At 33.2% G+C, this 27,589-nt stretch overlaps 4 protein-coding genes across 7 annotated transcripts in view; 2 read left to right on the top strand and 2 right to left on the bottom strand.

Moving 5' to 3' along the window:
• LOC108741471 overlaps nucleotides 1-12,095 on the top strand; it is a 100,129-nt gene extending 88,034 nt beyond the window's left edge. Inside the window, exons 27-33 of the mRNA XM_025977290.1 lie at nucleotides 5,783-6,082; nucleotides 6,259-6,553; nucleotides 6,913-7,254; nucleotides 8,379-8,531; nucleotides 8,593-8,713; nucleotides 8,928-9,687; nucleotides 11,335-12,095. Coding sequence (XP_025833075.1) covers nucleotides 5,783-6,082; nucleotides 6,259-6,553; nucleotides 6,913-7,254; nucleotides 8,379-8,531; nucleotides 8,593-8,713; nucleotides 8,928-9,687; nucleotides 11,335-11,864 — 2,501 coding nt within the window. The 3' untranslated portion in view covers nucleotides 11,865-12,095. The remainder of the gene's footprint in view (nucleotides 1-5,782; nucleotides 6,083-6,258; nucleotides 6,554-6,912; nucleotides 7,255-8,378; nucleotides 8,532-8,592; nucleotides 8,714-8,927; nucleotides 9,688-11,334) is intronic.
• On the bottom strand, nucleotides 1,021-2,982 carry LOC108740449 (facilitated trehalose transporter Tret1-like). Its single transcript, XM_025977296.1, has 3 exons — nucleotides 1,838-2,982; nucleotides 1,646-1,780; nucleotides 1,021-1,582 (listed from the first exon to the last, which is right to left on the bottom strand). The coding sequence occupies exons 1-3, from the start codon at nucleotides 2,175-2,177 to the stop codon at nucleotides 1,068-1,070; spliced, it is 990 nt and encodes a 329-aa protein (XP_025833081.1). The 5' UTR covers nucleotides 2,178-2,982; the 3' UTR covers nucleotides 1,021-1,067.
• A 2,038-nt stretch (nucleotides 12,096-14,133) lies between the features above and the next one.
• LOC108741559 (probable cytochrome P450 4aa1) lies at nucleotides 14,134-17,154 on the bottom strand. The gene is made up of 9 exons (XM_025977252.1): nucleotides 17,016-17,154; nucleotides 16,624-16,821; nucleotides 16,369-16,548; nucleotides 16,246-16,306; nucleotides 16,044-16,170; nucleotides 15,851-15,988; nucleotides 15,479-15,716; nucleotides 14,497-14,676; nucleotides 14,134-14,437 (listed from the first exon to the last, which is right to left on the bottom strand). Exons 1-9 carry the CDS (start codon nucleotides 17,152-17,154, stop codon nucleotides 14,280-14,282), a joined length of 1,419 nt encoding a protein of 472 aa, XP_025833037.1. The 3' UTR covers nucleotides 14,134-14,279.
• A 738-nt stretch (nucleotides 17,155-17,892) lies between these two features.
• Nucleotides 17,893-27,589, top strand: part of LOC112905250 — a 43,552-nt gene continuing 33,855 nt past the window's right edge. The window contains exons 1-3 of one of the 4 annotated variants that reach the window (XM_025977274.1): nucleotides 17,893-18,202; nucleotides 18,376-18,436; nucleotides 26,550-26,918. In XM_025977274.1, coding sequence (XP_025833059.1) covers nucleotides 26,840-26,918 — 79 coding nt within the window. In that variant the 5' untranslated portion in view covers nucleotides 17,893-18,202; nucleotides 18,376-18,436; nucleotides 26,550-26,839. Of the gene's footprint in view, nucleotides 18,203-18,230; nucleotides 18,450-26,549; nucleotides 26,919-27,589 lie in introns of those variants that run through there. The other 3 variants (XM_025977275.1, XM_025977276.1, XM_025977273.1) reach the window with 3 other exon arrangements.

Genomic DNA, 27,589 nt, shown 5'->3' with positions numbered 1-27,589 from the left:
AAATAGATAAAAAGTAATTACTGATTTGTATGAAAATAAATAAAAGTAAAACAAAAATTCTGGTATGTAAGGGAATCAAAAGTAGGGAAAGAGCGAATATAAAAATAAGAGACGGAAAATAGAAGAAGTGGTTGATTTAAGGTACCTAGGAAGTCAGACAAGTCAGGAAGGAAGGAGTAGTGAGGATATAAAGCAAAGGATAGAGCAAGGTCAAGTCGCCTTCGGCAATAAGAAGTCACTTCTATGCTCGCGAAGGGTTAATTTAGAAAATCGAATAAGATTATTAAAGGTGTATGTTTGGAGCACGCCTCTGTACGGGTGCGAAACATGGACGGTAGGCGCGACAAAATGGAAGAGGTTAGAAGCGTTCGAAATGTGGTGTTACAGGCAAATAATGAGGATACTCGTGGCTGGAGAAGGTTAGAAAGAAAGAGGAAAACAGAGGACTCTGTGGAAGTCAATAAGGAATTGGCGAGATAGGTTTCTAGGACACCTTCTCAGGCATGAAGAGTGGAGGAGCGTGTCTAACCATTAGTCTTAGGACTGACAACGTTATGATGATGATGAATTATTGGTTGGCTGACGTCAACGCACAGTCCGAACTTCTTTGTCCAGAGAATTTTTCAGAGATGTTCTTTATATACGTATAAAACGTAGGTGAGTATTACGAAATAATTTTTTACCACCCCAACCTAGAATTTTGATAGAATCGAACTCTATGTCAGTAAAGTCTTGGACAACGATTGGTAAATATCTAATACATACAATGAAATTAGTCAATAGGCCTACCTATGTGGGGAACGAAGGAAATAACAGGGAATTTTATACCATTAGGGAGGGTTTCATCCCTTTAACTCATTTCTGACTCGCCTCTCATTACATGGTACTCATCAGTAGGGGTATGATAGCGGCTATGCGAGTACTCACCCCATCTCCCGCCGAAAAACATAATATAAAGTCTACGATTTTCGCAAATCAAAATAATCATACACATTATTGTGCCCATAATAAAAGACAAACCAGATAAATAAAAATTTAATTTCAACGGTACGGTTTATAATACAACATCAGAATTTTCCAGTTTCATGATTATTACTATTTATAGCTTTCTCGCTTTTTTGCCGATTAAGTATCCTTTGAATTTCATCAAATGATTTTCCCTTTGTTTCCGGGAGTATGAAGAGTGCAAAGAGAAATCCTAGAAAGCAGCAAATACTGAAGAACCACAAGCAAGTATACTCTCCCAAAATTTCGTTCAAGGGCTGAAACGCAAATTGAACACCAAAACCCAACGTTTGTGACAGCAACGTAACTGTGGACACAGCGACAGCCTTTATATTGATTGGATATAATTCTGAGGCAATCATGAAGTTCAGGGAGAGAATACCAATCGCAACGAACACTTCAAAGAGCATCAAACTGGTGACTGGCAACCAGGAAATTATGTCAACGTTATAAGAAGTAACGTCTTGAAGATAAAAATATAATCCTAAACAGAACATGCTTACAGAACATAACAAACAGGAAACAATGAGCAAGGGTCTTCTACCAAAACGATCAACAACTTGTCCGGAAGCCAAAGCTGAAAATATATTCGTATTAATTTCTGTTATTGATTGTTAAGTTTATACACAAAAATATTTACCACCGATAAAATTGACAATTCCAAAAATAACACTAGCATTTCTTGAAGACAAACTACTTCCTGTTGCATTAATAATAGTTTGCATATACGATTTAATTACATCATTACCACAAAAATGTAATATCAACTTTATACCTACAAGAAATAGTGGAAGTCTAAATCAATGACTTTATCAAAAGAATATATACTTACAAATGTGTATAATCAACGATTTTCTATAAATCTTTTTGGTAAGAAGTTCACAAATAGTTCCTTTATTTTTCATATCCTTTTCTACTGAAGAACCGATTTCTTTAAGCTCTTTTTCAAAAAAGGCTTCATCAGATGCATCATTAGCCAGTTTCTTAATCACCTTTTTGGCTTCATCTTTGTTTCCTTTTTTAATTAAATGATACGGAGATTCCGGTATGAAGAAAGTACATACTACGGGAATAATCGAGGCACATGCTGAAATAATTGCGAATGTTTTAAAGGACACATAAGGCCCTATAACGAATCCTATATCCGTTAAAAGAATTCTCAGAATTATCATAAGAAAATTCAGTCGACCCCTGTTATCATTGTGTGATATCTCACCAAGGTAAATGGCACCACACTAAAAAGAAGTACGTTACGTAAGTGAATATTGAAATCTGACAGAGAGGAGGATAATGAATTACAAAAATGTATTTGGGTTTGTTCCGTTCATTTCAATTTAAGAATGTTGTTATGCAGTTTCTCGAAATTATTGGTGTCAGAGACACAGTATAAAGATTCTATACAGTAGGCTCACTTCCTGGTCACACCCATACGTCCTTCACCTGCTGACGCTTCACTCGCTAAGCTGACGTGGTGATGCGTCGACAAGAGAGGAATGTATGGGCGTGGCTGGAGAGTGAACCTACTGTATCGATCTTTATACTGCAACAAAGCCATTGAACCGTATTCGTATATGGCTGTTCAGGGGCACATAAAGTTAATTTATGAGGACCTGCAAAAGTGTTTTTCTAGCAGATCTAGAGATCTACTGCAGAGACGGTCAAACTCCACTCCTAATGCTCCTAGGTGCTTCTGCAAGAGCAAATGAGAGAGGTTTGCAAATCTATATTCGTCCTGTTTCCTCTTTGACCCAAAAGAGATAGGTATAGTGTCACAGGTATAGTGTCGAACGATACCTGTCTCTCTTTCTCTCTAGAACCATAACCATAACCTTCCGGTTATGCTCAGTTACGAGGAAGAGAGACAGGTATCGCTCGTTTCTATATATCTCTCTGTTGCATACACTGTAGAAGTCAAGGTTCGGCCGGCTCTGACCTACTGTATCTTTATCCTGTGTCAAAGATACCTCTAGAATTGTGTTCAGATCATGCATGTGTTTGGGAGGTGNCGAAAGTAATAAAAAAATATTTATATAGATGAAATAATAACTCAATGTTTTTAGTGAAAATGCCGATAATGCATAAACTTTTATCATATCAATGTGGTAACGCGAAAAACCACGTCTTAATAACACAAAGTAAAATTATATATTGTGTACTTCCTCGATTACTTACAACACCCTGTAAGCGATATTTCAGTACGTACGTGTTTAACAAAAGGATTATAAAAAAATTATCACCCTTATAAATTAAACCATGATAACAGTCGCGTGTTTTATCATATTTTTTATTTTTTTAAACATATTTTCTTAAAACCTTGAGAAGTTGTTTTGTTCGTGAGGTATCATTAGTAGTAGAACTTAACGGTAGACTAATCATAAAATAATGTTTAGAAAATCAAACAGTCGCTTAATTACCTATATCCATATTGCAAGTTCATTTGTATGTTATAATTAAAAAACACCTACGGTTAATTAAATTTCTTAACATCGAGATTGATTGATGCATTTACTACATAGTTGTTTTAGTAGGAACAGTTTAATTATTAAATTTCATTAGTTGTGCAATCTTCGTAATAATATTTAAATTAATTAGTGAAAGTGAAACAAGGAATTCAATACCATGTATGCGAGTTATCTAACAAGAACAGTGTAGAAAAATTCCAACAGAAACACAGGTACACCCATTTTACTCTTTTATCAATGCAATTGTGTATTTAAATTACTTAATTGTTGTTCACGTACTATGTTTTTTTTTACTTCACATAAATTTGATTTTCACATTTTGCTTGACTGTTTATGGTTTTGTGAATGTCGTGACTGTTGGTAGGTATAAGTCAAATAGGTATTTACTTGTCAAAAACATTGGAAACAATGTTTTGTTCTGGATGAAAGATACCCTATGTGCTTATCTGTACCCCCAAAAATATGTCTACAAAATTTCATGATGATCGATTGAGTAGTTAAAGTGTAAAGTAAATCACATATAACTAATTATTCTATCCTTTGGGAACAGTTTTTTCTGGATAAAAAAAATCATTTTCTGTAACGCTATAAATGTGTCTACAAAATTTCATAATGATCGATTGAGTAATTAAGGTGTGAAGTAAACCACATATAACTAATTATTCTATCCTTCGGGAACAGTTTTTTTTTCTGGATAAAGGGTACCCTACATCCTTTTCTGTGCCCCTGTTAATGTGTGTACAAAATTTCATAATGATTGATTGAGTAGTTAGCTATAAAATCCACCACATAAAACTAATTTTTCTTTTCCTCGGGAACAGTATTATAAAATGTACCCCACATCCTATTCTGTAGCCTTGTCAATGTGTCTACAAAATTTCATGATAATCGATTGAGTACTTAAGGCGTGAAATCAACCACATTGGACTAATTTTTCTATCCTTCAGGAACAGCATTTCTTTTCTACATAAAAGATACACTATTTCATGATGATCGATTAGATAGTTAAAGTCTGAAATCGACCACTTAAAACTATTTTTTTTTATTCTTGGGGAACAGTATTTTTTGACGTGACAACGTCTTATAATTCGATGGAGCCGGGCTGCACGCACGAAAAAACATGACTCATGCGGCGTTACCTCGCTCTGAGGCGTTCCATTTAAGGCTTGAAGTGCAAGCGAGAGCGCGGAACGAGCGACAAAGAGGCACAATCGGCCTCCGCGTTCGGCAGCGTTCGACATCTGTCTCTCTCCTACTTGAGTGAGCGATGCGTCCGCGTGGACAGCTGCTATACAATAATACATTTCCATTTACCTCCTTCTCTATATCCATACAAAATATCTATCAAACAAATAAAATTAAAATTTTCTTTTGAAAAATGAAACCATTCCATCAGTATTTTCTTATGACGTTGTCACGTTCAACTATCGTCAGTAAACCGACTTTACAGACAACCGATTTTTTTTGGATAAAATGTACCCCACATCCTTTTCTGTACCCTTGTCAATGTGTCTACAAAAATTCATGATGATCGATTGAGTACTTAAGGCGTGAAATCAACCACATTGAACTAATTTTTCTATCCTTCGAGAACAGTATATCTTTTCTGGATAAAAGGTACGCTATTTCATAATGATCGGTTGGGTAATTAAGGTCTGAAATCGACCACTTAAAACTAATTTCTTTCTAATCCTCGGGAAAAGTATTTTCTCTGGATAAAAGGCACCCTATTTCATGATGATCGATTGGGTAGTTAATAGAATATGATATTAATTAGAATGATTAATAATGTAATGCTAAAATTTTCTTCATACGTATGAAGAAAGTGTCAAAGTATAATTTCAATAAAGCATTTAATTGTAAGTTTATCAACAATGTATTTACTCTGTAGACTGCTTAATGGTATCGAAACGTGAATGTTAATGTGGGTAAAATTCTAAGTAAAAACAATTTTTCATTTAGTTCAGCTATTTTGTTAATCCTCCAATTTATCAGGACGGGTCGCGTGTACAGAAAGCACGTGTAATAAAGTCTATACGTCTGTGTGGGTCTATCTGCGGCATTACAGTTAATCATTAATTGTTCGGTTTCGATAAAACTGATTTAATTTACCTACGTGTGTGTCTGCAGGTACACTGGTAGAAATCCATCGGTTATTTCCAATATGTTTAGGGTTTTCGATTCGCCTAGAGGGTTTTTAAAGTAAGATTCACCTCAAAAGCGGTCAAGTAAATGTTGTTATATTGAATACAAAATTTTTGGGTTGATTTTCTGTAAATTACGAGTTAAGAAGAACATTCTTATTCATTTGCCAGGTTGTCCTGATCCTCCTAGTGGAAAACCGTCCGTTTCCGTTCTCTCAAAGAGTTCCGTTTCTGTCGCTTGGAGCAGTTCGCCATACGATGGGGGTAGAATTGTAGAAGGTTTTGCAGTAGAATATACCTCTGGAGACAGCAAAAACTGGATTACTGCTGTTAAAAATTGCCATTCCCTTAGCTACGTGGTGCAGGGTCTTCAGCCCAATACCAAATATTTATTCAGAGTTCGTGCCATCAACATCCACGGTGCCAGTTCTCCAAGTCTGGAATCTGACATTGTACGAACTATGGACGAAGGTAAAGTATTCCTCTTCTTGACAACGTTTGACTTATGAGAAAACGTCAGGGCTTTTTCTGATTACCTACTCATTGTATGGATCAGAACAGCCCTGAAGATCTCTTATGTGGTCGAGGACGAAAAATGACCCTGTATAAATCTGGAATTTTGCTTATTTAAATTTAAAAACTTGTAGATGATTCGTTCACGTTTGAACCTCAGGAAGTTTCTTTGGAACCCGGTTCGGAATTCAAAAATCGTTACGAAGTTTTGGAAGAATTGGGTAAAGGACGATACGGCATTGTTCATAAAGTAACCGAGAAATCGACAGGTCACAAATATGCCGCCAAATTCATAAGATGTCGTACGTCGAAAGATAGGGAGAAGGTCCAAGAAGAAATCAACATTATGAACCAACTCAGACACAAAAAGTTGCTTCAACTCAAGTCTGCATTTGAAAATCCACGAGAAACGATTATGGTCACCGAATAGTAAGTTAAAGATAATTGTTTGACTTTGTAAAATAACATTGTTAAACATACATACAATTTTAGAAAACTTTTAGAAGTGAGTTAGTTTAATATGAAATATTAATCTGAAANTTCGACGGATCGTTAGCCGTGTAGGTCGGTTGGTCGTTGTTGCTGTTGTCACCTCTCGTAGTGGTCAGAACATATTGGTGCGTAAAGCCAAAGGTCCCGGGTTCGATTCCCGGCGGGGGTGTGACTGACAACAGCAACAATTTTTCCCTCATTAATTTGAGGTAGCGTGTAGTGGGTAAAAAATTCAAAAAATTAATTTTCAAATTAATATTTTATATTAACATTGTTAAATTTTAATTTTTTTTTAGCATATCGGGCGGTGAATTGTTTGAACGTGTGGTGGCGGACGACTTCACATTGACTGAAAAAGACTGTATATTATTCATGCGCCAAATTTGTGAAGGTGCATCCTACATGCATAGCCAAAACATAGTCCATTTGGATTTGAAACCTGAAAACATCATGTGTCATACTAGAACTTCTCACGAAATTAAAATAATCGATTTCGGACTTGCCCAGAAACTGGATCCTAACAACCCCGTTCGTGTCCTCTTTGGTACCCCAGAATTTATACCACCAGAAATCATTAATTATGAACCCATTGGTGTCGAGTCAGATATGTGGTCAGTAGGCGTCATATGCTACGTTTTGTAAGTATCTATTAGTACTAGACTGCTCTTTATTACCAGGCAAAATGTTTTTGGAATGAGTCGTAGGGTGATTATGAACGAAAATATTGTTTTGCGGGCTGTTTTGTCGTAATTCATAAAATTTCGCAGTTACTTGCGAACAGTACGATAAATGGTGATTTGGCAGGTGCTGATATCAATTTGGAACTTCAAAATTCCATGGACCATGATATTGAATCCGGAAAACAATATCGATACAATATTTTAGATTATCCATTTCCAAGGAGTTTAGATTTTTTTGGGCTCTCTTCAGTTAAAGAATTAGAAGGCATTCATGAAATGTCTCTTTGTTCCCGTTTAAAGCTTCTAATACCTTCAATGGCCAATGTGAGCAACTTTCATTCGTCATTTTATATAATGCTTGACCGGTGATGCTAGCAAAACTTGTAATGGCAAAAATGTATATTCAGTACTTCAAATAAATCACATCTTTGAATCATTCTTATATGCATAAAGGGACATCACATCATCATCATTATAAGGTCATCAGTCCGAAGACTGGTTGGACACGTACCTCCACTCTTTCCTATCCTGAGCTAAACTTCGCATTTCCCTAAAACTAGAACAACCCACATCCTTAACTATTTGCGAACAGTAATCTAATCTAGGTCTACCTTTACCCCTCCTAACTCCTGTTTCTGCCTCTAATATGTCTCTGACTAGACCTTCATGCCTCTTCGCTCTTTCCCTACTTTTTCTTCCCTTGCATATCAGTATTTTAGTTTTACTTTTATTTATTTTCATACAGTACTGATCTGTCAGGACCGCTTCCATTTTATTTAAAGCTATCTCTAGGTCCTGCTTGCTAGATGCTAACACTGCTATATCATCTGCAAATCTAAGCATACTAATCTTTTGCCCTTGCACATGTATCCCTACAGTTGTACTGTCTTTAATGATGTTGATGGCGTCTTCGATGTATAGGATATAGGATCTAAAATTATTCCTGGCTTTATGTATGCTGAATTGAACATGATTGTGACACTTGCTCACGCGCTCATCTAAAACTCGTTCAAAAAACATGCCACCTGTTGTATTTGAGTCCTCTCGGGTTACGATGTGACATTACATAATTATGTACTTAGATTGTCAGGACTGTCACCGTTCATGGGCGACAATGATGCTGAAACATTTGCGAATATAACACGAGCAGAGTTCGATTTTGACGAAGAAGCGTTCGAAGCTATTTCGCAAAATGCGCAGGACTTTATCAGTGCTTTGCTCGTCAAAAGAAAAGAGTGAGTTTAATTTTAGACTTTTATTAAACAAAAGTTTTTTAATCTTTCTTTCTTCTTCCAGAAATAGAATGTCAGCGGAAAGTTGTCTGAAACACAAATGGTTAGATCCCACCTCTCACCAAAACACCACTGTCCTCTCTACCGACAAACTCAAGAAGTTTATTATACGAAGAAAATGGCAGGTAAGCGCTTTTCAACTGTTTGCGATTCTTGTGTTTTGTCAACTTTGGAATTCTTGTGTTTTCGTTGTTTAGAATTCTTTTGTTTTAACTGTTTAGAATTCTTTTGTTTTAACTGTTTGACATTGTTTTTTAATACAGGTTTTATTATCAATTTGTTTTCGAGTGTTTTATGTTTTGATTTTGCATGCGTTTGCTTTTTGCTCTGATTCGTCAGAAAACAGGCAATGCCATCCGAGCTGTCGGCAGAATGGCGACACTTTCGGCCAGCAGGAAGAACTTGAGCCCCAACAGAACCAGATCTCCCACTTCCGCAATTTTAGGAAAAATGTTGAGCGTAAGTGAGGATGAGAGCGACACCAACACCACGACAACTCTGTCTCGAACCAATGCCTTTGATGAATCTCCATTACGTATCGATATTTTAGCATTGAACGAAACAGAGAAAGACACAAACAATGCATTCCCGTTGGAAGAGAACAACAATTATGACAAAATTGAAAAAGACGTTGGAAAATCATTAACCGAAATCGTTATTAGCAAAGATGGATCTAAACACTCAAAAAGCTTTTGCGAAAGGAGTGATAGCGGGATAAGCGATTGTTCCGGGGGATCAGTCCCGACTTCCTGTTCCTGTTCTTCCACTCCTTTGCTAGGGAAAAAATTTCGCATTAGCGAGGAACCGGCAGAATTTAATGATAACAACAATAGAAACTTGGAAAAAGATGATGAAAGAGTTATCGAAAGTGAGTTTGTTTTGGACGAAAACAAAAACAGTAAACCGTCCGTAATTGTGTCTAATTCGGTGAATCAAAATCATTCATTGAATGTTCGATTCTCTGATAGAGACAGCAATGCGAAAACTGAACACGATTTTTATTCGAAAAAGAATATAAACAATAATGATAATGGAGATAAAGCTTTGAATTCTACACGAACAAAACATTGCAGAAATACTTCAAGTGATTCTGAAAACGGTAGGTTTTTAAAATACATTTTTATTTACATAGGGCTACATTTTACCCTGAAATGGCGATGATGGTAGGTACATTTCTAGAAAGTTAGGGGTCATTTAAGTGTTACGTAAGCAGAATTTTAGTAATTTTTAACGCCCTGCCCTCCTCCTTGAATTTTTGAATGAAATTTTACCTTAAATTAATGAGAAAAAATTGTTGCTGCTTTCACGCCCTCGTCGGGAATCGAACCCGGTTAATTGTTACGCACGAGCACTCTACGACACTACCACTAAGCTACGAGAGGTGGCAGCAGCAACAACGACGATAGGTAACAGAATCAATCAGAACAACGTGTAATCATTACTAACAGTGAGATATTTAGAAAAATGAATTCAAAATTTAATTCACTTTAATGTATTGAAATTAACCCTACAAAGATCTTGCACAAAAATATCAGAAAAAGTAAATAAGTAGATAAATATTGCTAACGTAATTATTATCCAAAACCCCCATTCCCCGCGTCATCAAAAATAAGAAAAAGCCTCCCCACCCTTGGTGCTTACGTAATCAGCCCCTTTATATGTAGATGTATTGATTTATTGGTGTGTATTGCTTGTAGTTTGCTGATTTTGAGTTGTTTGGTGTGTAATTTTTGCATTTTTCAAGATAATGATGAAATAACCATTAAAAATTACATAATAATTGTATGTGTGACGTCTACAGTTATTTGCAAAATTCTAAATCAAGAAGGCAAGCTCGAATTCGTTAGTTTTTAATTGTTAATTATTTCTTGGACAATTTTTGGTCAAAAATAGCTTTAATTCCAAAATTCGAGTGTGTGAAATATTATTACATGTTAATTATCGCATATTTTCTGCAAATTCTAAATGAGATCCTTTTAAGAAACTTTTGAAAAGAGCTACAACATTTAAAACACGGAATAAATGNATTTTCTAATTTTTGCTTGTTGGGATACGTTTTTTTTAAATTTGTTGTTAATATGCGACTTCAAGTCTGACCAGCAATTTAAGCATAATATTTAGTAAAATAACTTAGAAAGTTGTTCAAGGATCTCCATGGAAACACTTGATAGAAAGCTCAGAAATACATATTTTTATATAATTAGTCCTCTAATGACAATATTCCTACAATTTAAGAATACAGGCTTTGTTCAATCACTATGTTTTAAAAAAGCCCAAGGCTAAGGTTCCAGAATTACTTCCTTTTGTGTAATTTTTGATAAAAAATTACAATATGCTTTCTTAATTACTTAAAATATATGAACCAAAGAATAATGCCTTGCAACATTTTATCACCTTTTCCAATAATTTATCAAGATATGAGTGTTTCAAATTAGGTAGGCCTTATTTGTGTCACTTACCTTATAAATATTTCTACCAATGCTATCCAAGGTCACCAATTTAACAAAATGGTAATTCGGTTGTTGAAAAACAATTACATTTTGGCGTATTTAAAAAAAGGATAACAAATATGTTTGATATGTCTTAATGCACATCCAACTCATTTATGTATTAATTACTTTCAATAATGAAGACTGTCGCAGAATTTTGTAAAAAATTTGTCAACGGTAGGTATCCCCTAAAATACATTCCTATTTTTCTAAACCGTCGTCCTAAAATTTTATCATTTTTTTCTTCTATTTTACAGGAAGGTCACCTTCTTCGAAAAACTGCATAAAACCTACGATCATTCCAAACAGAGCAACATCAGTTGCAAATGTAATAAGAAAATTCGACCATCCCGATTTATCCCCCCCAAAATCCCAACACATATCACGCAGACCATGTAGATTACCCCCATTACCAACCAACAGGCCCCCAAAAAATTTCCTCAAATCCCCGTCAAAGTCTCCCGCGAAATCTGTTACTAGTAACGCGTTAGAACCTCAACAAAATCAGGACGTGAGTCCCGCTAAATTTCGACTCCCTTCGCCATCAGTTTTACGTAAAACTCAAGCAGTTATTGCAAAAGAACTTTCAAATGAATATTACGTCGCAAAGAAATGTTCTTCGTTACCCTCCTCGCCCATTCCCCGAAGGAAATTGCAACAGCAGTCGGAAAAAATGTCAAATAATTCGTCTTCTCCCGCGATGTCTCGCAGAGAACACGACCTGGTCAAGCACAGACGAGAAAATTTCCAAAAAGCTGCGGCTTTTTGGAACGAACGTGTTTCGTAAAAAATTTGAATTCGATTATTTATCAAACCAAACCAAAATAGTGCCTTATGACATGTAATAATTGTTTTCTAGTTTTAGCTCAGGTTTGTTATTAATTTATAAAGTAAGAAAACGTCACGGTTTTGTTTGATGACAACAATATTATGAACTGTTAATATAGCCCCCAAAAATACTTATTACTTATGTAAAATTGTAAATTAAGAAAAGATGAATAAATTATTTATTTAAAAATTATTTCAATTTATTTCACTTTCAACATAGCAAAATAAATACCAATGCAATTTTTGCATGATTTTTTTTGGACTCAACCAAATCCTAGAATTATTTTCTTTTCTATACAAATGAATTCAGGCATGGAGGTCCACTCAGAGACATATTAGAGGCAGAAACAGGAGTTAAGAGGGGTAGAGGTAGACCTAGATTAGATTACTGTTTACAATTAGCTAAGGATAGTTTTAGGGAAATGCGAAGATAAGCTTAGGATAGGAAAGAATGGAGGTACGTGTCCAACCAGTCTTAGGACTGACGACCTTATGATGATGACAAATGAAATGCAGGCATTTACTCATTTTTAAGTATTGGAGTTTTTCTAGGCTAATAGTGGTGTTTGCTCTATATCACCAGCTACGAAGATTAGGTATGATTCACATTTTTCTGTTTAAGGTAGTTGTTCCATGAAAAGCGTTTTCTTAGGATTCTTTTGAAATTTTGACAGAATGTTAGTTAAGTTATTCTTAACCTATATGTGCAGACTGAAATTATTGGACAATATAGTTTCAGAGATATTTAATTTCAAAGTTCGCGTTGGCAAGGCTAACTAGAAATAGAATGTTAACTTGGAATCCCTTCTTACAAATGTTTTAAAAAACTACAAAAAGGTTAAACAATGTCTAATAATTTCTTTGAAAAAAGTTTGATTAATTATTACAACACAGTTTCTGAGATATTAATTAATAAATAACGAACAATTTAACGCACTCAAGTAGTAGAAGGGATACACGAATGAAGAGCGGTAGGGGATTGGCTGGGAATAGTGCAGTAACAGCAAAAAGTTTTAGGCTTAGGTATCACGGCTACTAACTGACTGTACGATACACTCTAGCATAAACTTTTTACTAGTAATGTCGTGAAACAACTTCCTCAAAGTGATTGTGATATAGTTTTTTCTATCTTTATGTTATAGTTTCTTCAGTTCAGCAACAAATAATTCCTTATTTGCCTTTGTCACCCGTTTTAATTGGAAAAAAAAACACTGATGTCAAAATAGTTTGTTTAGCGTGAAAGATCAGAACCAAAATAGGGTTGCAAATAATTTTATTGTTGTAAAATCAACATCAATCATTTTATATCAAAACATTTACAACCCCATTTTGTTTCTGATCTTTTACACCTCGTAATAAGAAAAAGAAATGGAATCCATAGTTTCTTTAGCTTTGGGTTCATCTAATAAGTGAATTTTTTCGAACACAACTGGCGTATATCAATGCGATATTGTTTTGAGGACTGTTTTGTCAATTTCATAGATTTTCGTTGCTAAAGGTACAATAAGTGGTGATTTGGCCGGTGCTGATATCAATTTGGAACTTCAAAATTCCACGGATCATGACATTGAACCCGGAAAATAATATCGATCCATATTTTAGATTATCCATTTCCAAGCAGTTTAGAATTGTTTGGGCTCTCTTCAGTTAAAGAATTAGAAGGCATTCATGGAATGTCTGTTTGTCACCTTTTTAAGCTTCTAGTATATTCAATGGCTAATGTGAGCAACTGTCATTGACCATTTTATATAATGTTTGGTCGGTAATACTAGCAAAACATTGAACGACAAAAATGTATTTTGCATTTTACAAAAAGAAGATACGTTTGCAAAAGTGTTTTAAATAAATTACAAAGTGTTTTTCTCAAACAAGTATTTAAATGCAAAAAAAAAATAGGTATTTTTATTTTGTATTTGCATTTTAAGAGCAAATAAATCATATCTCTGCTTTTTAAGATAGAAACAATATTTTTATAACATTTATATTTTGAATTTTGCAAATCGGATATTAAATTTATTGGCATACCCAAAACTCCTTGTGCATGATTCTCATTATTTTGCGCCAATTGATTTTCGAAATATATCATTCAATAAATAATTTTGCAGTCTTTTTTTATTAATAAATGAATAGAGGATTATCGTACAATACAAAAACACATTTCAAATGTTTTATGTAGTTACAAATTATTCGGAACCATTACTTCTCTTTTAACTACGTTTATTTCACTATTTACAGAAAACCAACAATTATTTATTTATTTAACAAAAGAAAAATAACATAACTAAAACAAACTAAGACCGAAATTAGTAACATAATAAATAATAACAACAAAACTTTCTGAATGTTACATTTTCCGTAGGTGTTGAATGTCTTATTATCTTTTTTCTAATTTTATCCAAATTCCACCTTTTGCACGCAGCGTTATCCTGTACAACACATTTAACTTATCGCTCCTTTGGTCTAAATGTATGCAATAATTTCTAAGTAAATATGAAATAATGGTCTTCATTTCAAGCATTGCAAACTTGTATCCTAAAAATATATTTCAGCTTTCAATTTGTTTAAAAGTTTACAAATCAATTTTGCATTACCTAAGCAATTTCTAGGACCAGCGCTGAAAGGAATAAATGAATAAGGATGTCTACTTTTGCCATTTTCCGAAAAAAATCTTTCTGGATTATATTCCTCGGGGTTTGGATACAAATGCTTTAACCTGTGTGTTATGTACGGAGCAATAAATACATTACAACCACTTGGCAGGGTTATATCATCTGTAACAAGGAAGTAAAAACATTTATTATACAAAATTCCTTTAAAATAATTAATTTTTCAATGTTTTTTATTTAATTACATTAACTTCCCATGCGTAAAAAATCTTAACTAGAATTGTACAGAGAAGGATGGAAAAAAGGGCTGAAAAACTATTAGGGGAAGGTTAATTTGGGTTTAGAAGAAATAGAGAAACGCGGGAGGTCATTCTTGCTTTACGGGTAACAATAGAGAAAACGACAGAAAAAGGAAAGAGTGCGTACATAGGATTTGTATACATAGAAAAAGCTTTTGATAATGTTAAATGAGACATGATGTTAAATATACTTAAAAATGTAGGGATGAGTTACAAAGATAGAAGAGCAATACTTAGTTTGTATAAAGTTATAGAGCTGAAGCTGCAACGTAGAGAATTAAATATTAGAAAGGGAGTCAAACAGGGATGCACACTGTCACCACTACTTTTTAATCTATACATTAAAGACAATAAAGACAGTAAAAGTGTAGGAATAAATATAGAAGGGTAAAAGATTAGTATGCTTAGATTTGCAGATGATATAGTAGTATTAGCAGTCAGAGACATATCAGGGGTAGAAACAGGAGTTAGGAGGGGTAGAAGTAGACCTAGTTTCGATTACTGTTCGCAAATAATTAAGGTTGTGGATTGTTCTAGTTTTAGGGAAATGCGAAGATTAACTCAGGATAGGAAACAGTGGAGGTGCGTGTTCAACCAGTCTTAAGACTGACGACCTTATGATGAGATGATGATGAATGTTTTTTCAAAACACTAAATCAAGTACTTACCTAAAACCAGTTTCTCAGAAAGTTTTCTAGCAATTATCGGAACACTAGGACATAGTCTAAGGGCTTCTTTGATACAGCACCCTAAATATTTCATATCGTTTAAATCAGAAACTTTGGGATTATTTTCACAACTGTCCAATATTTCGTCCACTTCTTCCCTGGCTCTGTCTTGATATTCTGTATATTTTGCCAAAAAGTATAAGGTAAACGATATCGCTGAAGAAACCGAATCTTGCCCCTAAAAAAAAACGCAGAAAGATACAAATATTTCGTCAGTTGTCTTATACGTATTCTTTTATAGATTTACGTATTTATTATAGATCGACCATACACGATGTTATTTAGAATAATTCTTATAATAAGAGTACTTACTGCTAGCATAAATGTGCAAGCTTCGTTGATAATGTCTTCTTCTGTAAAATCAAAATGGGTTTCTGATATTTTTATGAATATGTCCAAAAGACTGTGTTCGCGATTGACTTTTCTATTTGCTTTTTTATTTTCTAAAACCTTTATTGTAAATAGCACAGTATTTCTTATTAAACGTTAATTTATATAAGTTTACCTGTTTAGTAAAGTTTTGCAATTTGGACTTTTGGGTTATCTCCATGTCACCATAAGAAGTTAATCTGTAAAGAAATTCAAAAAGCATCCAGGGTTTTGTTAAACGTTCGTGTACCAACAATTTCCCTCTAAAAATACAGATAACTAATAACAGTCAATAAATACGTAATAAACAACAATGTATTTCTATTATACCTACTTACTTTCTAAACGGCGATTTAGTTTTTAATTCCTCATCTTCGGCTTGTAGACCAAACACTATTTCTAAAATAATAACAAGAAAATCGGGCAATTATAAAATAGAACTCACTACAAAAAAACCCCACCGTGTAGAACATTTAGTACACTATCATTTACGAAATTCGTTATTTTGATGAGACCATCACTATTGTCCAACTTCTTAATCAACATCTTTGAGTGTTTAGAAAATGTTTTAACGCACCGGTCTAAATAATTAATATTAAAATACGACTGAATATATTTACGATGAGTTAACCACTTGTATCCTATAAATTAAAAAGTAGATATCTCAATAAATACTCAAGAAAAAAATTTTAGGTCATCTAATAATAACAACTCACCATTGTTTGTAATTAAACCTTCTCCTATAAAATTGTGCATGTATGAATACAGAAAATTCTTATCCGTTTGTTTGCTACTTCCAAGTACGGCTTGCAAATGATCTGGTTGATATATAAAAATCGTAGGGATGAAGGAAATCCACGCACGAAAAACAGGACCATATTCTTCGTAACAGTCACTGCCAATCTTTTCTAATTCTGGAAAACAATCAACAAACTATTTCATACTTCCGCATGGCGTGTTGAAGTTACCTAATAATATCAAAATCGAAATCCATGAATGCAAGTTTCAATAAATTACTTTAGGAATGTTTTTCAATATAAATGACAATTTTAGATTACTTTCAATGAATATATTTAAACAAGGATTAGTGGTTAATATTTATAATTACTTTTTGAGTCGTTAATTAGTAATGCATTTCCCACAAAAGGTAATGGCTTAGGTCCTTTCACTTTAAAAGCAAGTAAAGCTGTCTGAAAATACGCTAGCAATTCCTTATATAAAAGAAGAACAAAAAGTACTATTACCATAAACGTGTTTTATGTAGTTACAAATTATTCGGAACCATTACTTCTCTTTTAACTACGTTTATTTCACTATTTACAGAAAACCAACAATTATTTATTTATTTAACAAAAGAAAAATAACATAACTAAAACAAACTAAGACCGAAATTAGTAACATAATAAATAATAACAACAAAACTTTCTGAATGTTACATTTTCCGTAGGTGTTGAATGTCTTATTATCTTTTTTCTAATTTTATCCAAATTCCACCTTTTGCACGCAGCGTTATCCTGTACAACACATTTAACTTATCGCTCCTTTGGTCTAAATGTATGCAATAATTTCTAAGTAAATATGAAATAATGGTCTTCATTTCAAGCATTGCAAACTTGTATCCTAAAAATATATTTCAGCTTTCAATTTGTTTAAAAGTTTACAAATCAATTTTGCATTACCTAAGCAATTTCTAGGACCAGCGCTGAAAGGAATAAATGAATAAGGATGTCTACTTTTGCCATTTTCCGAAAAAAATCTTTCTGGATTATATTCCTCGGGGTTTGGATACAAATGCTTTAACCTGTGTGTTATGTACGGAGCAATAAATACATTACAACCACTTGGCAGGGTTATATCATCTGTAACAAGGAAGTAAAAACATTTATTATACAAAATTCCTTTAAAATAATTAATTTTTCAATGTNGTAATAAATTAATACATTTTTCTAAAAATTTTCTAACGAAATTAAATTGTATGCGCAATTTTAAATAAGGTACCTGATACAAATAAGGCCTATGCTCAAATAAGGCCTGTAGTGCGAAAAAGTCATTTAAAATATATTTACATCAAAAATACTTCACACACACATAGACGACAGCCCCACGACTCAGCAAACAGTGCGCGAGAGGCCCGCTCGCGCTCACAGCGACCCTCGTGGCCGGTTGTTTGGGACAAACGGGTGTTTTCATTGCGTGTAATTAATTTGTTGTAATTTCTATCGAATTTTAATACGTTATTCTTTGAAGTTTTGCTTCAAGTAATGTATACGGGTCACAATATAACTCATCAAATAGGTAACTATGATTTTAAATTGTAATTTTTAGAATATGCGAATTGAATATTGCTTATAACATATATGAAGTACAATGTACTAAATAAAGCCTACTTTTAAAATAGGCTTTATTTGCTTACCCTAGGTCTTAATAGCAATTATGTTGAATTTTAACTTTATTATGTTTATTTACAGATTGATTATCTCAGTATGTCTCCTCCAAGACGAAAACCAAAAAAGTGATCTAGACGCATTTGTATGTCCTAATTGTCAGGAAAATTAATTTTATAGTTACCTCTACTAGTAGTTACTTATTATCAGTAAGACTGATTAATGTTCCTAAGCAAATTATGGAACTTATTAAGTTCCAAGGCCTTATTTAGTTACCTTGTTTAATTAAGGCCTGTCAAAATAATTTTATTTTTCAATATTTAATAATATTTTTGAGAAGATATGTTAATTTTCTAATTTTTGCTTGTTGGGATACGTTTTTTTTAAATTTGTTGTTAATATGCGACTTCAAGTCTGACCAGCAATTTAAGCATAATATTTAGTAAAATAACTTAGAAAGTTGTTCAAGGATCTCCATGGAAACACTTGATAGAAAGCTCAGAAATACATATTTTTATATAATTAGTCCTCTAATGACAATATTCCTACAATTTAAGAATACAGGCTTTGTTCAATCACTATGTTTTAAAAAAGCCCAAGGCTAAGGTTCCAGAATTACTTCCTTTTGTGTAATTTTTGATAAAAAATTACAATATGCTTTCTTAATTACTTAAAATATATGAACCAAAGAATAATGCCTTGCAACATTTTATCACCTTTTCCAATAATTTATCAAGATATGAGTGTTTCAAATTAGGTAGGCCTTATTTGTGTCACTTACCTTATAAATATTTCTACCAATGCTATCCAAGGTCACCAATTTAACAAAATGGTAATTCGGTTGTTGAAAAACAATTACATTTTGGCGTATTTAAAAAAAGGATAACAAATATGTTTGATATGTCTTAATGCACATCCAAAATAACGAACTTAAAGAGAAAAAGGATAACAGTTGCTAGGTTTTGAAGAACCTTTTTTTCAGTAAAACGTACTTATTTGTTAAGCTATTAAGTTTGGATGTACAATTTGTTGTTTAAGAGACGTAAATGTAAAAATTTTACGGCGTGTTGAATTCTATTTATGGCCTTTACTTACATGAGCAATTGTTTTCATGTTGACTGGGAAATACGCGATTGGAAACTTAAAACTAAATAACAGGAAGATAAAATGATCAATACTAGTTTTTATGTATTCATTTATACTATATTTGTCAAGGTTACTATCAGGGGGGAGATTTTTACAGGTATCAAACATTTTTTATTAGTATTCTCTACAATACTTTTACATATAGTAGAACACGCTAACTAAAAACGTGACATTGTAGTTAAATTATATAAAAGGATAAATCATTTTATTGCAATTAGTTTAGAATTTTGAATAGTGAATTTATTAAAATAAAATAAAAAATTAGAGTTGGACCGGGTACCCGATTTGGATCAGGCCGGATACACGGAGAAAATGAAAAACGAAAATTTATCTAAATATTAAAGCGATGTTTACAATTTATCCAAATTGATATTAGCATCTGTCAAATCACCCCTTATCGTACCTTTAGCAAGAAATTACAAAATTCTATGAATTACTACAAACAGCCCCCAACTACAAGATATTGTGGTGTGCTAATAAATGCGTATAATCCAAAATTCTTAGAAAACGATTCGAGAAACTTCACTTATTAGATGAACCCAAAGCTAAAGGAACTATGGATTCCATTTCTTCCTCTTATTAAAATTAGTAAAAGATCGGAATCAAAATGGTTGTAAATATTTTGATATAAAATGATTGATGTTGACTTTACATGAATAAAATTATTTGAAACCCTATTTTGGCTCTGATCTTTAACAGTAAACAAACTATTTTGGCATCAGTGTCTTTGTTCCAATTTAAAAGGGTGACAAGGGTAAATAAGGAAGCATATCGATGAATTATTTATTGGTGAAAAAACTATAACATAAAAACGGAAAAACTTTATCTCAATCACTTCAAACAGAAAAATATGAATTATACTCAGTCTTCGTAACTAGTAATATAAAGAGGGAAACTCCAATATTTAAAAATTAAAGAAATAATTATACTTAAGGACGTTTGGGAGGTACAATCGGAGGCAAGAGTACACAAAATTAAAAATTCGTGATTAATTAGGTTTTGCAGCATATCATGAGGTAAATAAATACTATCTATACTAAAAAAAAGTATAAGGTTTGAGAGAAAATTTGGAATTTGACCAAAAACTGAATAAAATAAGAAATAACGAATAATATGGAAAACTTTTAACTGACTTTTGGCAGTGAATATGCCTTGATTTCAACTTCGAAACAAAAAAATATTTAGTTTCAATCTCTATTAATAATGAGCGTAAAACTTTTTAATATGTTTAAATAATAATTAAAACTTTAAAATTGCATTTATTTCAGACAATTATAAATATTATCATTATATTATCAAGTAAAAACGAGATTTTCAGCTAATTTTTCATTTTTTCCTCGATAACCATTTAGTGAATTTGAATAACCTTACGCTAAAGTGATTCTCCAGAGTTCAAGTTACTTATTATAAAAGTTTGAAATTTCTGGTAGCTTTTTTTCTGTTAATAAAAATAAATTTAATCTGTTCGGTTAACGAATCTCCATAAAATGACGTGTAAAATTACAATTTTTTAAAATTTCAATAACTTTTTAACGGTTTAGTGAATCGATTTGTAATTTTTACAGGAGTTTTAGAATTGAATGAGGAACGTTCTTCCAAATTTTTATTTGTCTCGTAGCATTTTGACATACCTCTCAAACATCCTTAAGTAAATGTAGAAAATTAAATTGGTGTACTACAAAAAAGTATTTATTTGAAAAAAATATTTTGAAGATGCGTATTTTGCGTTTAGCATTTAAAATACATAAGGGCATTCTATTTTTGTTTTATATTTGAAATAACAAAATAAAAAAGTATTTGCATTTTGCATTAAAATACTTTTAAACAAACCATTTTATACATTTCTGATTAATACACCTAAGGTATCATCCTTAATCAGACAAATAATCATACATAATGTTACTTTGTAATAACAGTGTGTAAGTTTCATAAATACGTTCGAATATGACACTGTTAATAAATTCCATTAATAACATGGTGTCACAGTCAAAAGTACAAAGCTTTTTATGACATATATTATCAATAATAAAATACTAACTAATTTAAACGTAAAACCATAAATATTTTTTTCTATATTTTCAGTTGGATTTATATACGATTTCTCGAAAAACAATAACAAATAAAAGCAGCAATAAACTATTGTTACGTCAATCTTATCGAAAGATTTAATTTTCTCCAATGGACAACGTTGCATTTGTAATGAATAATTAATTAATAAATACAAATAAAAAATTGAAGTCTTGAAGGCAAAATAAAGGTTCCAAATATTTACTTCTGATTTACCTGAACTACAATTCATTTTAACTGATCTTTTTATTATTTTGACCACTTACAAGGCAGTTCAAAAACCTTTTCGTCCTTTGAGTTGCAATAATAAAAGTTCCAATTTCATTTCATTATAAAACCAAACACTTAAAATACACGGCAATATTTTCCACCTGAACGCTTTAGCTATACAAAACAAGTTAATGTAGTAATAACCAATTATTATTAACTTGACGACTTTCAGACAATCTTATGAAATTTATTTGATCAAATTTACATAAAACCTATGACCTCAGGCCGCTTTATTAGTTTTGATTCCAATATGATTGTATCAAGTGCAAATTAGCCATATCCTAACTAATATTTTAAATGCGAATGTGTCTGTTTATTTGTTTGTTTGTTTGTTACCATTTCATGCCTTAACTACCCCACTAATCACCATGAAATTTTGTACACATACTGCCAGGGATACAGGAAAGGACATAGGGTACCTTTATTTAAAAAAAGAATACTGATCCCGAAGGATAGACAACATACTTTAATGTGGTCGTCGATAATCTTTGACACGTATTTAGAACATCAACGCGAACAAACCTGCAATAAATAAAAGTTATTACAAAAAAGTAAAGTAAGTTTCAAAAATGGTCCGNTATTGGGAGCTAATATATTTTTCAATATACTCTGCGTTGGCCAAATTAAAATAGGAAATAACAAATTAATTGCGCAAAAAACGAAACTAGGGTGGATAGTTTCGGGACCTGTTACGGTCACTAGTAATTCAAGTAATTCTCATTGTTATTCAACAAAAATCTCGAATGATAGATTACAAACTCAATTAGAAGCGTTTTGGCAGCAAGAAGAATGCCAAAATACAGATAAAATTTACACGCACGAAGAAAATGCATGCGAGGCACATTTTCTCCAAAATCATACGCGAAAGGAGAACGGGAGGTTTGAGGTAAGACTGCCGTTTAAGGATAATGTTACGGAGTTAGGGTGCTCTGAACAGTTAGCGATAAATCGTTTAAAATCTTTAGAGAAAAGGTTAAACAGTAATCCGAGACTTAAACAGATGTATGTTGATTTTATGCGAGAATACGAAAGGTTGGGACATATGAGTGAAATCAAAGAGACGAATAATGAAATTAGTGATATGCGTCCAAATTATTATTTGCCACACCACGGGGTTTTGAAAGAAAATAGTACGACCACCAAGTTAAGAGTCGTTTTCAACGCGTCGGCGGAAACTACATCGGGACTATCCTTAAACAATGTCTTAATGGTAGGACCAGTCATTCAGCGCGACTTATTTTCGATATTATTAAAATTTCGTAAACACAACGTGGTAATCGTGGCCGATATCGAGAAAATGTATAGACAAGTTAACGTTTGCGAATCTGACAGGGAATTTCAACGTATAGTTTGGCGAGACGATCCAAATGACAAAATTAAACATTATAGACTTAACACGATTACATACGGAACCGCACCTGCTTCTTTTTTGGCTGTGCGTTGTTTACACCAGGCAGCCATAGAAGCCAAACATGTTTATCCAAATGCAAGCGAAGTAATTTTGCAGGATTTTTATATGGATGATCTTCTTACGGGTAGTGCTACGGTCCGTGAAGCAATAGAACTTAAATCACAAATATCTGAAATACTGTCGAGCGCCGGTTTTCCGTTGAGGAAATGGTGTTCAAATCATCCCGAAGTTTTAGCCAAGTCAGAATCCAAAAATCTAGCAGAATATGTAATTTCGGAAAATCAAGATTTCAAAACATTAGGATTATCTTGGGAACCCAATGATGACATTTTTAAATTTTCTATTGATATTAATAGTAACCTTTCAATTACAAAACGCAACATCCTCTCACAGATTTCGAAAATATTTGACCCGCTTGGGCTGATCGGTCCAGTTACGATTCAGGCCAAATTGCTATTGCAAAGACTTTGGCAAAGCAACATCAGTTGGGACGAATCAGTTCCGGAAGACATTTATACATTGTGGATACAGTTTAGAGACCAATTAAAGGCTATTAGTGAAGTCAAAATTCCTAGACAAACATTCATATCGGCGTTTATAGAAATATCGTATCATGGATTTTGCGACGCAAGTAATATAGCTTACGGTGCATGCGTTTATGCACTCACTAAAGATTCAAACGGACAAAAAAATTGTCATTTGTTATGCGCCAAATCGAGGGTCGCGCCATTAAAGTCAATAAGTCTGCCCAGACTGGAACTCTGTGCGGCCTTACTTTTGACAAGACTTGTAGCTAAGGTTGAAAAGGCGTTAAATATCTCATCAGAAAAGGTGTATTGGAGCGATAGTACCATAGTTTTAGCTTGGGTATCAGCGGAACCTACCACGTGGAACACGTTCGTCGCGAACCGTGTATCTGAAATCCAAAATCACACAGCTCCTGAAAATTGGCGTCATGTCAGTTCAAGGGATAATCCGGCGGATGTCGTTTCCAGGGGTATGAATCCGGGGAAGCTATTGGCGTGCAACCTTTGGTGGCACGGTCCGGAATTTTTACAAATGAACAAGAGTGATTGGCCATCAACTCATCCATTGCATAAACCACAAGAAATACCGGAAGTTCGTAAAAAATCTACGTTGACTTTCTTTATCGGCCAAGATCAATCTGTTTTTGATAAATTTTCCAGTTTAAGTAGGCTACAGCGGGTTTTTGCTTTTGTTATCAGATTTATTACTAATACTCGAAACCCAACCACTAAACTAACGGGGAATTTGTCAAGTACTGAAATGGATAATTCATTAAAGACGTTAGTAAAAATGGCGCAACAAAAGGAATTTAGCACTGAATTAAAATGTTTGAGAACCCAGAAATCAATTCCAAATAGTAGTAAAATTTTAGCTTTGAGTCCATTTTTAGATAGCGAGGGTCTCCTAAGGGTAGGTGGTAGGATAAAGAAATCCTATGAAAGCTTCGACAAAAAACACCCTATACTTTTACCTTACAAACATAATATCACAGATAAAATCATTAATTTTGAGCATATTAGACATTTGCATGCTGGCAACCAAGCAACTTTGTCCGCAGTCAGAAATCGATTTTGGCCTATTAATGGTAAAAATGCCATCAAACGAATACTGCACAGGTGTGTAAATTGCTTTAAATCTCAACCTCGAGAAACATTTGTTCAAATGGGCGACCTGCCTAAATCCAGACTTGTACCAGCTAGACCTTTCAGTTCAGTGGGCGTTGATCTTGCAGGTCCATTGACAATCAAAGATGGTACCTTGCGATCTAAAAAAACGGTCAAGGCTTACATCTGTGTATTTGTCTGCTTCATCACAAAGGCGGTGCACATTGAATTGTTGGGGGATTTATCGACTAAAACATTTTTAAACGGCTTGAAAAGATTTATTGCGCGAAGAGGTCTGTGTAAAAGGATATATAGTGATAATGCCACAAACTTTGTGGGAGCTAGAAATGAACTTATAAAATTTCTTAATATGTCATCCAAATCTTCCGAAGTGCGGGGGTTTTTACTTGAAAGTTCAATTGAATGGAGTTTAATTCCTGCACGAACGCCTCATTTCGGCGGCCTTTGGGAGGCTGCAATTAAATCGGCGAAAAAACATTTATTCCGAGTTGTTGGTAACGCTTTGTTGACATTTGAACAATTATACACTGTTCTTTGTCAAATTGAGGCTGTACTTAATTCAAGGCCATTGATACCGCTTTCCAACGATCCAAACGATTTTAATGTCCTAACGCCGGCCCACTTCCTAATCGGTGACAATTTAATGACATTGCCGGAGGAAAACTGCGAAGCATTCCCTTTGAACCGTCTAAAAATTTATCAGCGATTGCAGGCGATAGTTCAACATTTTTGGAAGCGTTGGTCCTCTGAATATTTGACTTCCTTGCAGCCCCGAAATAAATGGAGAACTGGTTCAACCTCTAATGTTCAAGTAGGAGCTTTAGTGTTGTTGCGCGAAACCAATTTGCCCGTGCTACAGTGGAAAATTGGTCGAATATGTGAGGTTTTTCCTGGAAAGGACGGTTTGGTTCGTGTTGTGAGTATCAAACTGTCAAATGGTGTTGTAAAAAGAGGTGTACATAAAATCAGTGTATTACCAATAGACCAGAATTGAGACGAAACTGTTTATGTTCAATTGTATTGTTTTGACAAATGGTTTTTGTTTAAATTTAAATATTTGAAAGTCAAATAGCCTTTCAAGGCGGGCGGCCTTATGTTAATCATGAGCCATTATTCGCCTAATCATTTATATTGTTTAGTGTATTATTTGATAAGCGGAAACCAGTCGGCCCGCTCTTATATTGGGCACAATGCCAATGAATGGAGCATTCACGATCCAACAGTCAAATGCCTAAGTCGACACATGTTCATATCTTTAGTCTGTACCGATAGTCTATTTAAAGTGAAAAATTTCAGTAAATATAGAGTTAAACCAATTCAGTGTTTCACTAAAAATATCAGAACATACTGGACAACGGTCTGGTCGTCAAGAACGCGGCGAAAGCCCAAACAGTATCTTTGATAGATTAAGAGTCGAAATGTGTTTTATGTTAACAAAAACGTTTAAGAGAGGTTTAGGATTTTATTGTTCTAATATAGATATATGTATTTAATTTGGACATCATCCAGTATTTAGTAAAAGAAATTAACAACTTAATCGAAGCAAAACTGTCTTCCGATTTATAACCATCAGAATGAAAAGAAAGGTAATAAATTATTCAATAATTCTGGGCTTAAAGGAGACTACACGCAGCGTTTCCCGTGTTTGAATAAAATCGTTTTTTTTTTATTGTAGACTCTTACTGTGTTATTATTAAAGATTTGTGTCGTAGAAAATCAAACTTCATGGGAAAATTTCCTTCAATGCCTAGTTATACATAATCATATCATAAGGATAAAAGAACTCATTGCTCGACTTGTACAGGGAGGTATTAATTTTTAATTACATCGTGACATATGCTGTTTACCCATATGTAGCTTGGTAAATAAGCATTTGTTCTGATAAAACCTTAGAAGAAAATACACTACATTTAAGTACCTGTACGTAAAACTATTGCAACAACTTATTTCTCTCAAAATATTTTACTCAAAAAATTATTTCTTGCATAAAGTTAACAGCAACATGGAATTGATTTTTACATCGATTTTCATGGGGATTTTTGTTTTATCGATTGCTCTGGATCTGGAAAGCTTTTCCTTCAGTAAGTATTATCTAATACACAATATTAAAATAATTCTATATCTATAATTAATGAACAACAAAATTGCTTTTAAAGTTTAGTAAATATACATAATAGTTATATACTTAACTGAAAGAAAATTTATAAGCCGAGATCACAAAATTCTAATATTTTGTGAAAACAATACATGGGGTGTTATTACAAAGCCTGCCCAAAGGTCAGAGATATCTCCGAAATATTTGGAATTAAAAAATCCTTTAGATTTAATAAAAAAAGTACGAATGAACAACAAAATTTTGTTGGCAACCATGAATTGACAAAATATTAAAAATTATATGATCTTGATCGATAAATTTCCCTACAGTACTATTGTATAAATAGGCGAGCGGAATGGAGTCTTCACAAAAACTTAACACACTGAAATAATTGTAGAGAAAATCCTACATTTTGTAGAAATTTTGTTGTTTAGGCAAACAAAAATTATTGTACCCAAATCTATTTATAAATTTTCTACAACAAAACTATTTTAATAAAAGATATATATACAAAAATAATGTACCCATCCCATAAGTCATTTTCCATTTGGTTATAAATAACGGAGCACCTTCTTATTTTTTTTTTTCAAAAACTAACCCATTAAATATTTCAATATTTATTCAGTTTTACCTTTACTGTAAAATATGGTGTTATTA

This window comes from Agrilus planipennis, unplaced genomic scaffold, assembly GCF_000699045.2.
Source record: "Agrilus planipennis isolate EAB-ADULT unplaced genomic scaffold, Apla_2.0 scaffold24, whole genome shotgun sequence".
NCBI classification, from domain to species: Eukaryota; Metazoa; Arthropoda; class Insecta; order Coleoptera; family Buprestidae; genus Agrilus; species Agrilus planipennis.
The sequence above is the reverse complement of the archived record's forward strand: the minus strand, read 5'-3'. Positions and strand labels throughout refer to the sequence as shown.

Coding starts and splice junctions, on each gene's coding strand:
- LOC108741559 (XM_025977252.1), bottom strand. CDS start 17,154: ATGGTAATAGTACTTTTTGTTCTTCTTTTATATAAGGAATTGCTAGCG. Junction 16,549..16,623: donor AGGTTTAATTACAAACAATG/GTGAGTTGTTAT, acceptor TTTAATTTATAG/GATACAAGTGGTTAACTCAT. Junction 15,989..16,043: donor TGCAAAACTTTACTAAACAG/GTAAACTTATAT, acceptor TTTACAATAAAG/GTTTTAGAAAATAAAAAAGC.
- LOC108740449 (XM_025977296.1), bottom strand. CDS start 2,177: ATGATAATTCTGAGAATTCTTTTAACGGATATAGGATTCGTTATAGGG. Junction 1,781..1,837: donor ATCGTTGATTATACACATTT/GTAAGTATATAT, acceptor TATTTCTTGTAG/GTATAAAGTTGATATTACAT. Junction 1,583..1,645: donor AATTGTCAATTTTATCGGTG/GTAAATATTTTT, acceptor ATATATTTTCAG/CTTTGGCTTCCGGACAAGTT.